At 31.3% G+C, this 19,155-nt stretch overlaps 5 protein-coding genes across 9 annotated transcripts; all 5 read left to right on the top strand.

Annotated features, from left to right (window-relative positions):
• Positions 1-343: 343 nt before the first annotated feature.
• On the top strand, positions 344-2,666 carry AT4G12540 (uncharacterized protein; the record flags this gene model as incomplete). 5 transcript variants are annotated; one of them, NM_001340785.1, is made up of 6 exons in its annotated part: positions 344-545; positions 726-799; positions 927-1,006; positions 1,103-1,213; positions 1,312-2,143; positions 2,236-2,666. In NM_001340785.1, 5 exons carry the CDS (start codon positions 769-771, stop codon positions 2,493-2,495), a joined length of 1,314 nt encoding a protein of 437 aa, NP_001328249.1. The 5 variants fall into 5 exon arrangements, with proteins under 5 accessions (NP_001328249.1, NP_001328250.1, NP_001328248.1 ...); NM_001340784.1 differs by having other exon boundaries at positions 906-1,006; NM_001340786.1 differs by having other exon boundaries at positions 359-545; positions 906-1,006; positions 1,081-1,213; positions 2,236-2,658.
• Positions 2,667-3,807: 1,141 nt separating this feature from the next.
• AT4G12530 (Bifunctional inhibitor/lipid-transfer protein/seed storage 2S albumin superfamily protein) lies at positions 3,808-4,537 on the top strand. Its single transcript, NM_117323.2, has one exon. It carries the CDS (start codon positions 3,877-3,879, stop codon positions 4,228-4,230), a length of 354 nt encoding a protein of 117 aa, NP_192990.1. The 5' UTR covers positions 3,808-3,876; the 3' UTR covers positions 4,231-4,537.
• A 6,005-nt stretch (positions 4,538-10,542) lies between these two features.
• AT4G12520 (Bifunctional inhibitor/lipid-transfer protein/seed storage 2S albumin superfamily protein) lies at positions 10,543-11,420 on the top strand. The gene has a single exon (NM_117322.3). It carries the CDS (start codon positions 10,703-10,705, stop codon positions 11,090-11,092), a length of 390 nt encoding a protein of 129 aa, NP_567392.1. The 5' UTR covers positions 10,543-10,702; the 3' UTR covers positions 11,093-11,420.
• A 3,077-nt stretch (positions 11,421-14,497) lies between these two features.
• AT4G12510 (Bifunctional inhibitor/lipid-transfer protein/seed storage 2S albumin superfamily protein) lies at positions 14,498-15,303 on the top strand. Its single transcript, NM_117321.3, has one exon. The coding sequence runs from the start codon at positions 14,568-14,570 to the stop codon at positions 14,955-14,957; it is 390 nt and encodes a 129-aa protein (NP_567391.1). The 5' UTR covers positions 14,498-14,567; the 3' UTR covers positions 14,958-15,303.
• A 2,112-nt stretch (positions 15,304-17,415) lies between these two features.
• On the top strand, positions 17,416-18,381 carry AT4G12500 (Bifunctional inhibitor/lipid-transfer protein/seed storage 2S albumin superfamily protein). The gene has a single exon (NM_117320.3). The coding sequence runs from the start codon at positions 17,469-17,471 to the stop codon at positions 18,000-18,002; it is 534 nt and encodes a 177-aa protein (NP_192987.1). The 5' UTR covers positions 17,416-17,468; the 3' UTR covers positions 18,003-18,381.
• Positions 18,382-19,155: the final 774 nt, after the last annotated feature.

The following is a 19,155-nucleotide window of genomic DNA, read 5'->3' as shown; positions in this document are numbered from 1 at the left end:
ATACTACTACTGAAAAAACGTCTTGTTCTTTTTATCTAATCATAATATGAAAATGTAATTATAAAATGTAAATACTATTAAAATAACACAATTTCATTCATTTATATATATATATATATATATATTATATAACCATAATATTAATACATAATTATAGAAATAATCTTTAAAAATGTACCGTAGATTAAATCATAGTTGAACCATAATTACGTAACAGATCAAGCTTGTAATAACAACCATAATATTGGGCTTCATTGATAATATTAATTACAGGGCGGGCCACTTTAAACTTTAGCCCAATCACTTATATAAATTATTTTTATAGTAAGACAAAAAAAAAAACATTTAATTTCGCGTAGTTTCTCTCTGTCTTTCATCTTCTCCAAACTTGAAACCCCAAATTCGAAAAATACAAAATCCCGCTCTTCGTCTTCTTCTACAAAAACCCTAACGACGGTGCAATTGAAATCGTCTACTCTCGCCGCCGACCGGTAACCATACCTGTTAACTCAACATATACTTGACCTAATTCTCCGTTTAAGCAGGTCCTTTCTCTTCAATCTCTCTATCATCGTTTTCAATTTCAATTTCGAAATCCCTTTTTGAATACCAGATTTTGGTTCTTCGAAATCTGGATAATTTTGTTTCTCAATTGAAGAAGCACGCGATATCTAGATACCGATTTGTAATGTTTTTTGTTTGTCTGTTTGTTTGCGACTCTCCAGATCCAGATTATTACAAAATTCATAGTGAAAGCTAGATAGTGAAATGGAACCTTATATAACCAGAAGAGATACAGGTATATCTCTATCTACACTCTTCTTGTTCAATTTGGAAATTTGGCAAAAATCAAACATCTTTGGAGATGGTTTTGTTCTCTGAGTGAGTGAGTGATTATCTTGCAGTTAATCAAGTGTTACATGCAGAAGAAGAAGAAGAATACAATGATTGTGAATTGGATCAACTCTTCCTTGTGCATTCTGATATTAGATCTGTTCTTCTCCAGGTACTTGCTTCTCTTACCTAGAGATGTTTCCTTTTTGAAACTTTATCTGAGAGCTTGTGTGTTTTAACTTTAAGGAATCATATTTTGGAATGTCAGATTGATGAGCTTGTTGTTGAAGCCACAAAGCGTAAGACCGTGAGCAAGCACGGGTTAATAGAAGTTGAATCTTTCAGAACTGTGTTGTCTGATATGCTTTCCTCACTAAAGGTTTCATTCCTTTTACACCTATTGTGTGCTTTGTTTCATTTCCTTATAGTGTTTGACAATTTTGCTTTAGATTTTTAAACCTGTTTTTACGTATGCAGCCATGGTTTCCTCGATTGCAAGAAGCGATGTCTGATTTTCAGTTGCTTCCAGAGGATCAGGAAGAACAGTCTTTGATGAGCACAAACGAAGAAGAAGATTTGTTTGATGTTGAGAGTCCTGAGCCTACTCAATTTGAGCCCTTAGTCTCTCCTTCTCCTCTTGTGCATTGGCGTGGTGATCATAACGCAGACAAGGGTAGACAACTCTTTCTTTTGACACCACTACCCTTAGGAAAATCTGAATTCCTAAAACACCAGAATGCATCTAAGCTTACAGCTAAAAGGATTTTTCCAGACACTGTTGCAAATGAACCGCTTGAAGCTTCTAAAGAAACAAGTGATGATGTTTTAGGAGGTGAGTCGTTGAAAACTGCAGGACTTGGTAAATCTTTAGTCCATGCCATGGATTTCTCTGAAAATTTGGTTGAGTATAAGCCATGTTCTTCACCAGTTCTCAGGAGAAAGATTCTGTCTGAGCTTCTAATGACACCTTGCTTGAAGCTGTCGCCTCCGAAATCGTGTACAATGTTTAAACCGGTTCCTGAATCTTCTCAACTGGGAAAGCAAGGGGCTTGTAAGTCTACCTGCTCTGAATTGGGATCATCTGGTATTGAAAAAACAGACAATCTCTGCTCGAAGTATCCTGAGCTCTTGGGAATACAACATGCTCCGATAACTAGAAAAACGGATCTTGAATCCTCGCCGGTTTGGTGGTTTTCTCCTCCTAAAACATGTGTTTTAATGGAGCCTGTGAATGAGAAGAAACCAATTGATGAAACTGGTGGATCTTTTGATGTTCCAAACATTATACCAGAAGCAAAACACACTACAGGTATAAAAAAAGTTGATGTTTTGGTCATTTCATTGAGTCTTATGAATACTCCATATCGATGAGTTTTGTTACTTTCTCTACTGTTTTCTTAGAGGGAAGCATGTCAATGGTGGTTGAGAGTACTCCATTGTTTAAAGAACCAGAGAGCATAATGACGAGAAACAGAACAAAAGCAGGTGAGAGTACTCTGAAGAAAGAGCTATGGACAAGATTTGAAGAAGCAACGATTCATGACAGTCGGTTCAACTCGATGACAACAACAACAACAGTGAGAGGAAATAATAAGAAATGTTTCATGGAAATGTTAGAAGAAGTGAGTGGCAATGAGGAAGATCATGAGTTAAGTGTATGATCAAAGCACTATAAGTATATGGTCTATAAGTTCTGTGTTTGTAATATTGCCAGTTTTACTCTTGTATCTTTCTTTTACCATATTGTGGCTTGGTTATATTAGAAGACAATAGAAATGAAGTGGAAATAGAATGAAATGAACTAGAGAGGATCAAACAACAAACACATCAAACTAATTGTGTTCTTCGATTTTCAACAGAAACTCTTTAAGATCTTCAAAATTAGATAAATCTGATAATCAGTATCAAATTCTGTTTAAAACCCCAAAATTGAGTTACCGCGTTAACGATGATTCGAGTCGAGATCCATTAATCCTAGAAGAGAAAACATTATGGGTTATCTATGGAGACAAGCTTATTCTTACTAATTTAGTTAAGTGAGGTGAGTATGATTTTTATTTTATTTTTACCACAGAAACTTATTTTTTGACATGATTATATATAGAAGTTTTTTTTTTTTTTTTTTGGCAGTGTATGGTAGTTCAAAATTATGTTTATTTGCATATGTGGTTTAAAATGGCTCCTACATTTAGGTATGTTTAGCGAACCAATTCGGCATTTTCCTCGACTTTCATCACTCCTTTTCAGAATTCAGTTTGATAAAACATGAAATCACTCTTTGTCTTGTCTTGGCTCTTCTTACTCAAATTGTACTAAAGTCTCTGTGTAGTGTGTAATAATCCAAATTTAAACAAAAAAGGGCGAGTTTGTGGCTCTAAAACCTTATCAAGTACTCATATCGGAACTGAGCATAACAAACGCTTTTCATTGTCTGTCTACTCTTATTAGCGTAAGAGAATAATACCAAATGTTGGGTCACTAACGATATATGAACTAATATGAACCTCATATCTCGCCTAAAGTTTCATATGTATTTCTTTAAAAACAACTGCTAGAATTCTTCCACTTCTTATTAATATTATCCTTAATTAATAGTTTAGGGGTTTCAAAGGTATATACTACTATCTCATTTGTTGATAGTAGTAGGTCTATGAAACAAAGAACACAAACATTGTCATTTTCAAGTCGACACTTGTCACCAACTGAACAAGAACACCTAATTAGATTTGATTTTTCTTATCTCTCTGCATTCTAGGGAATTTTCGACCGAATAATATTTTAGGCACTATTTTTATTATCTAGATTAGGGACCCTCATATAGAATTCTAACTATAAGATTAAAAATTAACAAGGAGATAAATATTTTAATTAACTTTACGTACTTTATCCAAAATACCTAAATTTAATATTACCCTAATATACTAAACCTTATCAAACACTATAAATACAATAAATCTCCCATCATATCTATATATGCTACATAACTCAAAGTAACAAACATACACATATAACATATAGAAAGATCGAAAACAAAAGATCGGGATGAGTATGGCTCCAAAGACCTCAACTACACTTGCTTTATTCCTTGTGACCAATATTCTCTTCCTCAACCTCATTACCCTGAGTTGCGCAGACAATACTTGCCCAAGAGACGTTCTCAAACTTTCGACATGCTCGAATGTTCTCAACCTCATCAACTTGAAGCTCGGGGCACCAGCTATGAGGCCTTGTTGCTCTATTCTCTTTGGTCTAATTGATCTCGATGTTGCTGTTTGCCTTTGCACCGCGCTCAAGCTCAGCCTTCTTGGCATCACCATCGACACTCCTATTCACCTTAACTTGGCTCTTAACGCCTGTGGAGGTACCCTTCCTGATGGATTCCGTTGCCCAACATAGCTACAATATATTCATATTTTCTATCTATGTTCTTGAATTGGTTTTGTCTAACATCCAAATTTCAAACCTAAATTCATGTATAAGCAAATAACAAGTAAAATTAAGACTTTTATGATGATGCGATATATATACATACATACAGTATTGTACTTTTTTATACACACTAGACATAATCGTTTATAGGGAAATACTGTTAAGGGAACAAATCAAAACTATATATATACTTATAATTGTTTGCACACAAAAAAAAACTTCAAGTACTTGTCTGAACTCACTACCTAAACTTTTCTAATATAATTTTCAAAAGAATATACTCACATCTAATATATAATTATCATAGTCACATAAATTAAAAACTTAACTTTAGTTTATAAAATTACAAAATAAATAATGTTTGAAAAGAATCAGTAATTGAAAACATTTATTATTCCAACCTATCACAAATTGACAAATAATTAGCGAACAAAAAGTTTACTGTTCAAGCACTTAATTTTTACTATTAATGTTTTTTTCCTACTATTAATGTCTTTTTTCTTTTTAATTTTTGTTTGTTTGAGATCAATTTACTAATTGTGTCGACTAATAACGTTAACAATGGATTCCGGTCATGGAACTAAGAACGTTGCTGTTGAACCTTTTTCTCTTTTCTTGTAGTCGATCCATATTTTCGCCCAAACTACAAAACTTAATGAACTACTATAATTCATCTTGGCTATCAATTACATTTCAAACCAACACAAAATATTACTAAACATTATGTTTATATAATTAGTGTTATTTGTTTGTTTGGGTTAAATTCTGTAGCCCTTTCTCCATGAATAATGGATGTGAAAATAAGTGGTTCATATTTATTGATTTTTGAAAGCAATCTGTTCAAAGTTTTTTTTTTTTTCTTTTGTTCAAAGTCTTATAGATGAATAAAACGTGAAGGATAAAAAGCCAAGAAAATTGTGATAGTCAGACTTTGTGGTTACTAAATTCCAAATTACAAATCTTTGAACATAATCGCCAGCTAAAAGCCTCAATCACATACGGGGATACACATGGGAATTATGAGGTGATTATTGAACACATGTGCATCGATCTAATTTAATTCTTCTTTTGATAATCACGTTTAACTGTGATTACAGATTTTATAAAACAATGCATAAATCTTTCCAACCGCTATTCATTTTATGTTAAATCATATAAACGTTAAATAAGCCTTACAGATTTTAAACCATTTAAAAACTCTTGTAAATTTATTTAAAAACTATTTATAAGACTTTACAAGAGCTCTTAAGGTTTAAAAGATTTACAACAGTTTTTAACGAGTTTTAAAAGGATTTTTAAATATTTTTAAAGACTTTATAAAAGTTTTAATATATTTACAAATGATTTTAAAGAGTTCTAAAAATATTTACAATTGTTTTAAAAGAGTTAACAAGAGTTTTAAAAGGCTTTAAAAAAATTGACAAGTGTTTTTAACGATTTTACACAGATTTTATAAGAATTTACAAGAATTTTATAAGATTTTTTAAAAGATTGAGAAAGATTTTTGAATTGAAATTTTGGCAGAGACTGTTTTGACGGATTTTTGTACTATTAGAAAAAAACATTAGGTGCGGCGAGAAAAAATAAATTCTGGCAGAAAATTTTTAAAAGTTGAAAATTTTTGGTGCCAAAATAGTTTTAATTTTCTCATTATGTTCACTCAATAATAGAAGAATAATTTAGTCATTTAGCATATAAGAGGTGTATTTTTGAAAATGAGATGAAATTGTTGCAAAGGGGCATTAAAAAAAAGATTTTAACAAATCCCACAAAAACATTTCCCTGTTAGAAAAGAAGAAGAAGAAGAGGAAGATTTGTGTGTATTATTTCAATGAATGAAAGGTCCTTTATATAGGAGTACAAGGTTAGGGTTTCTACAGGATAATTACAGAATATTCTATTCTAGAAGGATCTAGAAGATCTAGAAGATGGGCCTTATAATGGGCATCCATCTAATATTCATAACATTCCCGCATATATTGTGATTCTATATTTTAAAACACATATAAATATTATCCAATTGATGAAAATATGTTGGTTCAATGTCTTACATCGGTTAAAATAAGAGATTGCATTATCTTTTGTTCAAAGAATTCGATATAAAATCTTCAAAACGATCCGATATTGATTCTTATTAGATTGAAATTGTTAAAATTTCAATATAGTATACAATTGTTAAAATTTCAATATAGTATACAATTTTTCTTATTAGATTGAAATTGTAAATTGACTGGAAGTATATTAAATAAAAATATTATTAAAAAAAAAAGAACAATTTGATTTTTAGTTATTACTGGACGGATTTATGTGGCAGGAAGGGTTTAGAGGAGACGAGTTTACATGGTAGAAAGAGTTTGGATGAGACGAGTTTATATGGTGCTATGAGTTTAGATGAGACAAATTTGGATATCTTGGGTGTACTCCTAAAATTAACAATCAAATTACACCTGTACAATACTTAACAAAACAAACAATAATAACATAACAAATATAATTTCAATTTTAATTTTTTAGCTACAAAAAATACATAAAATCAACATTATAGTATAAGTGTTAATCTTTTTTGACACTCCTAAATGTTATTCTTCTTTGATACATTTTAATGTGTAATTTTAATACAAAATTACTAAATTACATATGTTCCACATGTTAAATTTGAAAACACCAAAAATTTAAATTATATAATCTTTTTAAAAATATATTATGAATAAAAAGTAAAATATGATCTCGTGGTATAGTCTATCACAAGTCAAATCCTAGAAGATAAAATAACACATATTAGATTTACTAATATCATAATTATGACTCAATAAAAAGCATACACAACCTTATCGATAATTAATAATCACCACAAACAAAAAGAAACGACAAATTATATTTTATAATAAAGAAAAATAAATGAAATATTTAATCCGCGGTATACCGCGGATCATATCCTAGTTAGCCAACAAAAGAAACATATATCTTTTTTTTTTTTGTTGGAAAAAGAAACATGTATCTTGTTACTACAAGTTCTTTTTTTTTTAATCTTTTGAAATTATTATGTAAAAATGATACATAAAGGGTGAATTGCAAACCAAACACTTTTTAAAATAATTAATAAACTAACACTATATTTTCAAAAAATATAATAACTAACCATAAAGAGTAGTATATTGACCAAATTGGCTTTTTTGAGGGTGACTAGAGATGGTGTGGTGGCCGGATATGGTTGTGGCCTGGGGTGATGGTGGCCGGTTGTAGTGGCCAGAGGTGGTTATGGACGGAGGCGGTGGTGGCCGGACGTGGTGGTGGCCGGAGGTGGTGGTTGCCGGAGATGGTGGTGGCCGGAGGTGGTTGTGATCGGAGTGATGGTGGCTGAGGGTAGTGATCGGAGTTTGTGGTCGCCGGAAGTGGTTATGGCCGGAAGTGGTGGTGGCCGGAGGTAGTGGTGGTCGGAAGTAGTGGCCGGAGGTGGTGGTGATCGGAAGTGGTGGTGATCGAAAGTGGTGGTGGCCGGACGTGGTGGTGGACGGTGGTGGTGGCCGGACGTGATGGTGGACGGAGATGGTGGCCGGAAAAGGTGGTAGTAATGATTTTTAAAAGGATAAAATTATATTGATATACTTTATACGCACAATAGCATATAATTGTTTTTTTGGCTAGTTACCTAATTTATAATTTTTTATATGTTATATTTCCAAATTTCCCATACATAAAACGAAAAACGTTTTAATTACCAAGGGATTAAAAAAGAAATACAACTAAGACAGCATAATCGGGTGTTATTAATTAAAATTCTTCTATAACACCATGATTGAACAATTTTATTTAAATATGAGTATATCTTAACCACTTAATAATACAAAGATCCCATTGACTATTGTTACTAAAAAATAAATTCCATTAATAATTCCTCAAAATTATATAGCAATGACTAGTGTTACTTACTTCTTGTATTGTTTACATTTTAAATTAAATTGCTCAGACATAAGAATGTTAAAATAATCATAATTTACTTCTTCTTTCGACTTTTTCTCCGAAATTAATATTACTTATATTATTCTAACGGTTGAAAGAGCAAGAATCGCTTTCTACCTGATCTATCCATTGAAATAACCCTGGAATTATTTTATAATATTTAACAATACTCAAATGATGGAAAAAATATAAGAATTTTTTTTGATACATAAAAATAGACAATGTGAGATACCTGAAGATCCAAATAAGAACTAATCGGTAATAGATTAAATTACTAATATTAATCTTTATCTACTAGTGTGATTTTTAACGTATGATTTTGAGAAGATGGCTCTTTGGCACATTCATCTAATACCGAACTTAATCATCTGTTCGGACCAATTTTATCTATTTGGTTTGTTAGACTCTAATACCGTATCCAGAATCATGAATTTTCAATTAGACTCTATACTGTATCCAGAATCATGAATTTTCAATTCAAAATTAATTGACAAAAAAAATAATTCATACATGTTCCTTAAAATGCTTCTACCAAATTTCAAAACAAAAATGACAAGGGACGAACAATGGTACATAACTTAAACCAGTCCATTTATTTGAAATGCAAACTATGCATTTTATGATATGGAAATGCAAACTATGATTTCTCAAATTGTTCAAAGTTTTAGAGTTCTCCATCCATCCAAAACCAGATTTGGCATCAGAAGATTAATGTAATACCTCGATTTTTAAAATGTTATGTTAATTCGTTGAAAACTGTAATATCCCTCTTTCTTTCTTAGCGGAGACGGAGTTCGCCAATAAAAGAAATCCCTATTTTGTAAACTTAGCTCGTCGAAAAACTACCAAGGGTTAATAAAATGCGAACACTTAATTAGAATATGATTAATGGTTTACTCCATGTTGATTGAAACCTGAAGTTAGTGTCCAAGAACCCAAAGCTATATTTGTCATAAGATAAGAATAATATTGTTGATGACAAAAAAAAAGAATAATATTGTTGTTATTTGATGAATTATAGTTGTTTTTTATTTCCCCAAAATAACATGTGAAGGGTAATTAAAGCCAATAAACTTCCAAATTACTAATGCCTATTATTCACATTCTGGGCTACACAACACATGGGAAGTATGAGTAATTATTGAATACATGTGCGTCGATTATAGTTTATTTTGTTCTATAATTTTTCGAATAAGATAAGTATATAGTTGTTTTCAGTCGAATAAACTAACACGTCGACCTAATCGTGTACCTACGTGTTTTTGTTTTTGACCAAAATAATGTATATATTACATGGACTAATTTAAATATGAGTCTACAAATTACATTACAATTAATTTAACGGAAAATTAATAATTAGGGTTCATAAAATAAAAAAAAAAACAAAAGATAGATTGAAATAAGAAAATACAGCCGATGATTATGAATTTAAGCGAATATTCTAAATAATTCAGCTGTTATACAAATTTTACCTACGAAAAGCATTGTCGACTGTTTTAGAACAAATTATTCTAAATTAATATTAAATCAACTCACATAAAAAATTAATAGACGCTCGAACAAGTTAAATATTTTAAGAAATCAAATAAGAAAATGTAATTTTTTGGATTTAAAATAGATCAAACCCAAAATAATATGAATCAACTTAAGAAAACATAAAGTCGAACGTCAAAACCAATATAATATGAATCAACTTAAGAAAACATAAAGTCGAACGGAATGTAAAATCCATTATTTTTCAAAGTGTTCACAGTTGAAAATGCATATACTGTATTAAAAGTCATTATTGAAATATTTGAGCAATACTTTTATTTGTAAATGCATCTACTTTACAATAAAACTAGTATCATTGATTAAATAAAGAGAAATACATATTAGCTCATGTTAACTCCGTACTAAATAACTAGTATCATTTATTAACTAAAGAGAAATACATATTATCTCATGTTAACTCTGCACTAAATAAGTATATTTGGTATATTTCACATCAAAACGTTATTTTCAGTTTTCATATATATATATATATGGCCCATAAATAAAAGATGGATTGGTTAAAGTTAAAAACCATCTATTATATTTAGCCAGGAAAAAAAAACATGTATTGGTTCTTCTTTTTGTATAGATGACTAACGAAAAACTTTCTAACTACTAAACTAATAAAAGTTTTGAAAAAGAAAAAAACGATGACTGCCCAACAGGGTCATCTATCCATGATTTAACATTTGGTTCATAATGCAATAAAAAAAAATAAAGTATATCTTAACCACTTAATAATACAAGGATCCACTTACTAAAATATAAATTGGTCTAATAATTCTTCAAAATTATACAGTAATGACAGCTTTAATTAACTGTCCAACCCCTTGAAGCCCTAATATATATACGTACACCCTCTCTTCATTTATCTTCACCACTCTCTTTTGGCAATACTTCTATCTTAAAACTTCTTACCTAAAATAGAAATTTGATTTTTTGAGAAATGGCTTCAAAAATTTCAGCCTCTCTTGTCATTTTCCTCACATTCAACATTCTTTTTTTCACTTTAACCACCGCATGTGGCGGTGGCTGCAGTTCCACCCCTAAACCCAAACCTAAGCCCAAGTCCACCGGAAGCTGCCCTAAAGACACTCTCAAGCTCGGCGTTTGCGCCAATGTTCTCAAGGATCTTCTCAAAATTCAGTTGGGAACACCACCAGTGAAGCCTTGTTGTTCGCTCCTCAATGGTTTAGTTGATCTTGAGGCTGCCGCTTGTCTCTGCACCGCCCTAAAGGCTAAAGTTTTAGGCATTAATCTTAATGTTCCCGTCTCTCTCAGCCTTCTTCTCAATGTTTGTGGCAAGAAGGTTCCTTCCGGCTTCGTATGTGCTTGATATATCTATCCACTCTTCGATTGGTTATAATGTTTTAAATTTTCTTTCCATGTTTTTCTTTGATTAATATTCTTTGAATTTTCCCATTTTCAGTGTTGTTTCTACTTCTTGTACTGTTTACATTTTAAATTAAATTGCTCAGAAATAAGATTGTTAAAGTGATTATAATCTGCTTCTTCTTTCGACTTTTCTTCTAACATTAATTTTACTTATATTATTTTAACGGTTGAAAGAGCAAGAATCTTTGTCTACCTGATCTATCGATTGAAATATACATACTAGAAAAGTGTAGCCCTGGAATTATTTTATAATAATTAACAATACTCAAATGATGGAAAAAATATAAGAATTGTATTTGATACATAAAAATAGACAATGAGAAATACCTGAAGATCTAAATAAAAACAAATCGGTAATAGTTGAAATTACTAATATTAATCTTTATCTACTAGTGGATTTTTAACATATCATTTCGAGAAGATGGTTCTTTGGCTCATTCATCTAATACCGAACTTAATCATCTGTTCGAACCAATTTTATCTATTTGGCTTGTTAAGACTCTAATACCGTATCAAGAATCATGAATTTTCAATTAGACTCTATACTGTACCCAGAATTTCAATTCAAAATTAATTGACAAAAAATAAATAATTCAAACATGTTCCTTAAATACTTATATCAAATCTCAAAACGAAAATGACAAGGGACAAGTATATAACTTAATCAGTCCATTTATTTGAAATGCAAACTATGATTTCTCAAACTGTTCAAAGTTTTATAGTTCTCCATCCATCCAAAACCAGATTTGGGGTAAGAAGATTAATGTAATCCCTCGAATTTAAAAATATTAAGATACATTCAAAGAAGTTTAAAATAATTGATTGATTATCTATGTCACAAAAATATACGCATATTTTCCGTTAATCGTTTCGATAAAATTTTATAGTTAAGCGTAATGGAACTATTGCGATATTTAGGATATGTGACCAAATGAAAACAATGTTAAATAATAAATACCATATGAGTAAGGAGGAACATTAAACATGTCTTTCAATGTCTCCCAAATATACATACCATCTGTTGGACAAGAATGGAATCCACATGGTGAGAGAGGGCATGGAAAGCGTAACAACTAGTATTAGAGCCGAACCGGACGAGTGTGGAGACACGTACACTAATTCACTGTTGGAGTAACCGTCTTGATACACAATAATGTGATCTGTGAGCTAGTGAGGAGGTTTTAACACAACTCTTTTCTAAAAAACAATTTGGTGATGCATACAAAGAGACTTAAAATTGATTTGGTAGAGTGAAACGTGTTTGAACTATATATATTTCATGATGGTTCGACCTGCCTGAAATTAATTTTGGGTACCGTGTTAATGAAGAAAAAACACAACAAATATTTAGTGGCGATAAGTAAGGACAATAAACAATTCTTTCGAGCCTCCCAAAATAGTCTCGGACGGGGTCGAATCTACTTGCCAAAATAAAACGTGGGGCCGCAGACGATTACGGCCGAGGCATTATAATTTCCACGAACCATCACCTTGACATCTTAAAGAACAATAATTCCTTGACATCCTTAGTTGGGCTGATTTGAGCTGCCACCCAAACTAAATGATCGCTAATAACATGATTTAAAAAATCTGAGGGTTCCAGTATAATTCTTTGGTAAAATTTGTTTATTTATTTTATTTTTAAAAACTTTTCCATAGAAACTATGTAATTCGTTGAAAACTGTAGTATCCTTTTTTATTTTTTAGCGGAGACGGAGTTCGCCAATAGAAGAAATCCATATTTTGTAAACTTAGCGCGTCGAGAAACTACCAAGGGTTAATAAAATGCGAACAGTTAATTAGAATATGATTAATGGTTTACTCCATGTTGATTGAAACCTGAAGTTAGTGTCCAAGAACCCAAAGCTATATTTGTCATAAGATAAGCATAATATTGTTGATGACAAAAAAAAAAGAATAATATTGTTGTTATTTGATGAATTATAGTTGTTTTTAATTTCCCAAAAATAAAATGTGAAGGGTAATTAAAGCCAATAAACTTCCAAATTACTAATCTCCAAACACATGCCTATTATTTACATTCTGGGCTACACAACACATGGGAAGTATGAGTAATTATTGAATACATGTGCGTCGATTATAGTTTATTTTGTTCTATAATTTTTCGAATAAGATAAGTATATAGTTGTTTTCAGTCGAATAAACTAACACGTCGACCTAATCGTGTACCTACGTGTTTTTGTTTTTGACCAAAATAATGTATATATTACATGGACTAATTTAAATATGAGTCTACAAATTACATTACAATTAATTTAACGGAAAATTAATAATTAAGGTTCATAAAATAAAAAAAAAACAAAAGATAGATTGAAATAAGAAAATACAGCCGATGATTATGAATTTAAGCGAATATTCTAAATAATTCAGCTGTTATACAAATTTTACCTACGAAAAGCATTGTCGACTGTTTTAGAACAAATTATTCTAAATTAATATTAAATCAACTCACATAAAAAATTAATAGACGCTCGAACAAGTTAAATATTTTAAGAAATCAAATAAGAAAATGTAATTTTTTGGATTTAAAATAGATCAAACCCAAAATAATATGAATCAACTTAAGAAAACATAAAGTCGAACGTCAAAACCAATATAATATGAATCAACTTAAGAAAACATAAAGTCGAACGGAATGTAAAATCCATTATTTTTCAAAGTGTTCACAGTTGAAAATGCATATACTGTATTAAAAGTCATTATTGAAATATTTGAGCAATACTTTTATTTGTAAATGCATCTACTTTACAATAAAACTAGTATCATTGATTAAATAAAGAGAAATACATATTAGCTCATGTTAACTCCGTACTAAATAACTAGTATCATTTATTAACTAAAGAGAAATACATATTATCTCATGTTAACTCTGCACTAAATAAGTATATTTGGTATATTTCACATCAAAACGTTATTTTCAGTTTTCATATATATATATATATGGCCCATAAATAAAAGATGGATTGGTTAAAGTTAAAAACCATCTATTATATTTAGCCAGGAAAAAAAAACATGTATTGTTTCTTCTTTTTGTATAGATGACTAACGAAAAACTTTCTAACTACTAAACTAATAAAAGTTTTGAAAAAGAAAAAAACGATGACTGCCCAACAGGGTCATCTATCCATGATTTAACATTTGTTTCATAATGCAATAAAAAAAAATAAAGTATATCTTAACCACTTAATAATACAAAGATCCACTTACTAAAATATAAATTTGTCTAATAATTCTTCAAAATTATACAGTAATGACAGCTTTAATTAACTGTCCAACCCCTTGAAGCCCTAATATATATACGTACACCCTCTCTTCATTTATCTTCACCACTCTCTTTTGGCAATACTTCTATCTTAAAACTTCTTACCTAAAATAGAAATTTGATTTTTTGAGAAATGGCTTCAAAAATTTCAGCCTCTCTTGTCATTTTCCTCACATTCAACATTCTTTTTTTCACTTTAACCACCGCATGTGGCGGTGGCTGCAGTTCCACCCCTAAACCCAAACCTAAGCCCAAGTCCACCGGAAGCTGCCCTAAAGACACTCTCAAGCTCGGCGTTTGCGCCAATGTTCTCAAGGATCTTCTCAAAATTCAGTTGGGAACACCACCAGTGAAGCCTTGTTGTTCGCTCCTCAATGGTTTAGTTGATCTTGAGGCTGCCGCTTGTCTCTGCACCGCCCTAAAGGCTAAAGTTTTAGGCATTAATCTTAATGTTCCCGTCTCTCTCAGCCTTCTTCTCAATGTTTGTGGCAAGAAGGTTCCTTCTGGTTTCGTATGTGCTTGATATATCTATCCACCCTTCGATTGATTATAATGTTTAAGTTATCTTTTGATGTTTTTCCTTGATTAAGATTCTTTGAATTCTCCTATTTTCAGTTAAGTGTTTCTTATACTTCTCGTACTGTATCCATTTTTATCAATTTGTTCAATCTGATATTTAAAGTAATAATAAGCTTCTTGTTTCCACTTTTATTCTCAAAGAATCGTATTTGTATTTCTTCTTTTTTTTTTCTAAAGAGCAACAATCTATATCCAACTAGTGTAAGTTTAACCCTGGAATTCTTTTTATAAGACGTAACTGTAATTTTTGATTAAAAAGGAAAAAAAGATGTAACTGTACTTGAATGATGACTTTTTTTTTTTTTTGTCAAAGTACTTGAATGATGAAATATCTAAAACTCCAAATAAAAAAGAATTGCAAAACTAATAGGTATACCCCTAATGCATGTGTTCACGTAAACATGTTTAACAAGTGTTGTTAAGTAAAATTCCTACGTAAGATAAATCAAGGCCATAATTATTTTTTTAGAAATACTTTTACACGATTTTTTTTAATTCTTAAAACTAAATTATCTAATTATCCCATGTGTGTGTGTAGTATTGAGAATTCGTCAATAATAATTTGTCATATATTTTTCAAATAAATCTTTGTTTCTTATTTAAAATCATTAAAGTAAAATTACAATAGTAATTTTGTCTAGATGGATTTAGAAATCGGAAACATAAAATTTGTCAAACTAATGAAGAACTCTAGAAACCAACCCAAAGATATATATTAAGCAAGAAACAAAATGATGCGGCACCTGTTCTTCTCCTGCACTTATGCATCGGAGGTTTGGGCTGTGCTTGCAAAAGGCGTGTTCAAAACACATTTTTCTACTGATTGGTCGCGATTCTATCCTACGTCGAAGCTCATCATCATAGTCGAGTAGACATCTTCCTCCTCAAATACGTCGTTCAAGTAACGCTCTATACCATTTGGAGGGAAAGAAATGGAAGGTGGCATGGCAAACCATCAAACTCTCCAAGCCAATTAATCAAATGGATTGATTCACAAGTCCGCAATCAATTCACAACAATCAAAAGGTCAAAGGATAGGTGGTATGAGACTTGTTTTCAAGCTTGGCTTCAAAGTCGATCATAATCTCATCATCATGATTATCAATTTTAAGTTTAGTATTGTGTAGGACTTCAAACTCCCGTTGCACTAATTGTAAAAACGTTATTTTTCTTTTGAATATAATTTAATATTAGATTAAAAAAAAAATGATGTAAATATTTATAGTAATTCATCTTCGGTTTGAAAGATATGTCCAGTTTTTATCAATGCAGGTTTAACTATATGAATGTCGTTGGAAGTTTCTGACTAATATTCTTACGACATACGAGTTTTCGATGATAATTTCATCAATAATTTACGACAAATTTCTGACATAGTTAGTTTTGGATCAGTAAACTCTAATTAATTTAATTTTGTTAGAAATTAGTCAGAGTTTACTTTATTTACGATAAATTTTTGACATATACAGTTGTCGAAAATACATAATACCTTTTGTAGATATTTGATTTCGATCTATCTACTTTCATAATTTTTTCTTGACGGATAATTTACAGCTAACGAATTTAATTTTGTAGGAAGTGAGTCGGAAGTTTTCCATTTGCGATAAATTTCCGCAAAATATGGATTCTTTTTGTAGTAATTTGATTTCGATGTATCTACTTTCTTAATTTTTGTTTTAAGATGATCATATTATTTTGAATTTTTTTATATGGTCAATAGAGTGGGTCTTGGGTTCATTGGATAACCTAATTTTCTCCTCTTGTACATCTCAGATCCAAAGAATAGTAACTAAAGAATTTTAACAAATGGGCAGAAGAGTCTCACCTAATTCCTTGCTGGATTGAATTGTCCCATCAAGAATGTTTTCTGCCCAATCCGTAGTTTTAGACCAAAGAAATAAAAATAAATTTTATGTAGATTCAACTACATTTTTATAGATTATATACTTTGATTCATGTACATTTTTTATAGATTATGCATAACAGGATACATAAAGGCGAAATATTCATTTATTATATATACCATTTTGTATGGTGAGATTTTATCTCCTCTTAAATAACTAAAATAGCTATACGGGATGAGCGAAAGAGAATCTATAAAAATGTACAATGAGGTCATGAACTGATGATGGAGGTAATAATAACAGCATTGACAAAAAAAAAATTGCACGAATCAAATATTTTCTTAATTTACATGCATTACTATGTTCCAAATTACTTTGAGGTTCTACGTATCTACAGAATGGGAAAAGAAAGTCAGATTTTGAATATGAGCAAATAAAAAATCAGATATTTTGTAGAATTATAAATATTCAAATAATAATTAAAGTCAAACAATTTGGATCCTCTTCACGTCATTCTAAAACCCTATAAATAAGCACATCTTCTCTTCATTTCTTTTCATCTCTCTCTTCAAACTCAATCAATAATCCTTAAAACACTAAAGAAAATACCAATGGCTTCAAAGAACTCAACCTCTCTTGCTCTTTTCTTTGCCCTCAACATCCTTTTTTTCACCTTAACCACTGCTACTGATTGTCGATGCAACCTAAGTCCTAAGCCTAGGACGGTCCCAAGTCCAAAGGTCCCGAGTCCTAAGTACCCAAGTCCTTCGATTCCAAGTCCTTCGGTCCCAACTCCTTCAGTCCCAACTCCTTCAGTTCCAACTCCTTCGGTACCAAGTCCTAACCCTACGCCTGTCACTCCTCCGAGAACCCCTGGTTCATCCGGAAACTGTCCTATCGATGCTCTCAGACTCGGTGTGTGTGCGAATGTCCTAAGTGGTCTACTTAACGTGCAGTTGGGACAGCCATCAGCTCAACCATGCTGCTCGCTCATCCAAGGTTTGGTTGACCTTGACGCTGCGATTTGTCTCTGCACTGCCCTTAGGGCTAACGTTCTTGGCATCAACCTTAACGTTCCTATATCTCTCAGTGTTCTTCTCAACGTTTGCAACAGAAGGCTTCCGTCTGATTTCCAATGTGCTTAAGCGGTATCAGCGGCTATCCATACTCTTCATGCGCGCAGTGTTCTCTTTAAAATCATTACTGTTTGAATAAATGCATGAATGGTAGGTTTTAATGTTTCAGTTTGAATTTGTTTAAGTGATAGAATAAACATGTGAGAGTTTTATAGTTTCATTTTGTAAACGTTTCCCGTCTTCGCCATTTGTATACCTGTGAAGCAATATATTTCTCTATTTTCAACCTATTTACCGAAAGAAGTTTTGTAAGCAACGTCTTATTTTCAGATTCTTGCATGTGGGTTATTTCTATTTTGACATGCATGCGATGAAACGAATGGAGGGTTATGTTCGGATTGTATATGAATCGTGATAATGTGTAAATGTTAGTTACATTAAGCTCTATGATACATAATTAAGTTTACGTATGTGGTGGGAATTTTGATCACTCTTGCAAAGATATATCTATGTACAAATATAGTCGCAGAGAAATAGTAAAAGAAATAAAACAAAACACTATTGACACAATCTAAGGTTTTGAATAACTGAATATGAAAATCGAATTCTAGATTGTGGAAAATTTATATTTTAACATGCACACGGTGATACGAATGTACGAAGGGTTATGTTCGGATTGTATTGTGATAACGTAAATGTTAGTTACTATGATACAGAATTAAATTTACGTATGTGGTCACATGCAGTGGGGACTGGGGAATTTGGAGTACTCTTGCAAAGATATATCTATATACAAATAAAGTCGCAAAGAATGACTAAAAGAAATAAAAAGTAAACAATATTGCGATAATCTAAGGTTTTAATAACTGAATATAAAAAACGAATACCAGAACTTATAGGATCTCTCTCAGCCAAACTAGAGCATGCTTAGAAGCTAGAATAACAGTTCTGGAAGCAGAGAAGCCGAGTCCTATGGCTCCAATATATTAATAATAATTATCTGCAATAAAATAAATCTAATCAACTTGATAGATTAACTAGAGTTTATTTGCCAGGTTAAATCCTCAGTGTCACCAAAAACTATTTGGTGGGTTCGATTATCATCACTAAGTGAGAGGAAAACAAATTTGGTGTTAAAACCACTTGACTTCTAAAAAAAACAAACAAATACTGATAAATAAGGTTAAAATCTATAGTAGCTAACTTGAAAAATAGAAATTAA

Source organism: Arabidopsis thaliana, chromosome 4, assembly GCF_000001735.4.
Source record: "Arabidopsis thaliana chromosome 4, partial sequence".
In the NCBI taxonomy this organism is placed as follows: domain Eukaryota; kingdom Viridiplantae; phylum Streptophyta; class Magnoliopsida; order Brassicales; family Brassicaceae; genus Arabidopsis; species Arabidopsis thaliana.
The sequence above is the reverse complement of the archived record's forward strand: the minus strand, read 5'-3'. Positions and strand labels throughout refer to the sequence as shown.

Coding starts and splice junctions, on each gene's coding strand:
- AT4G12510 (NM_117321.3), top strand. CDS start 14,568: ATGGCTTCAAAAATTTCAGCCTCTCTTGTCATTTTCCTCACATTCAAC.
- AT4G12520 (NM_117322.3), top strand. CDS start 10,703: ATGGCTTCAAAAATTTCAGCCTCTCTTGTCATTTTCCTCACATTCAAC.
- AT4G12500 (NM_117320.3), top strand. CDS start 17,469: ATGGCTTCAAAGAACTCAACCTCTCTTGCTCTTTTCTTTGCCCTCAAC.
- AT4G12530 (NM_117323.2), top strand. CDS start 3,877: ATGAGTATGGCTCCAAAGACCTCAACTACACTTGCTTTATTCCTTGTG.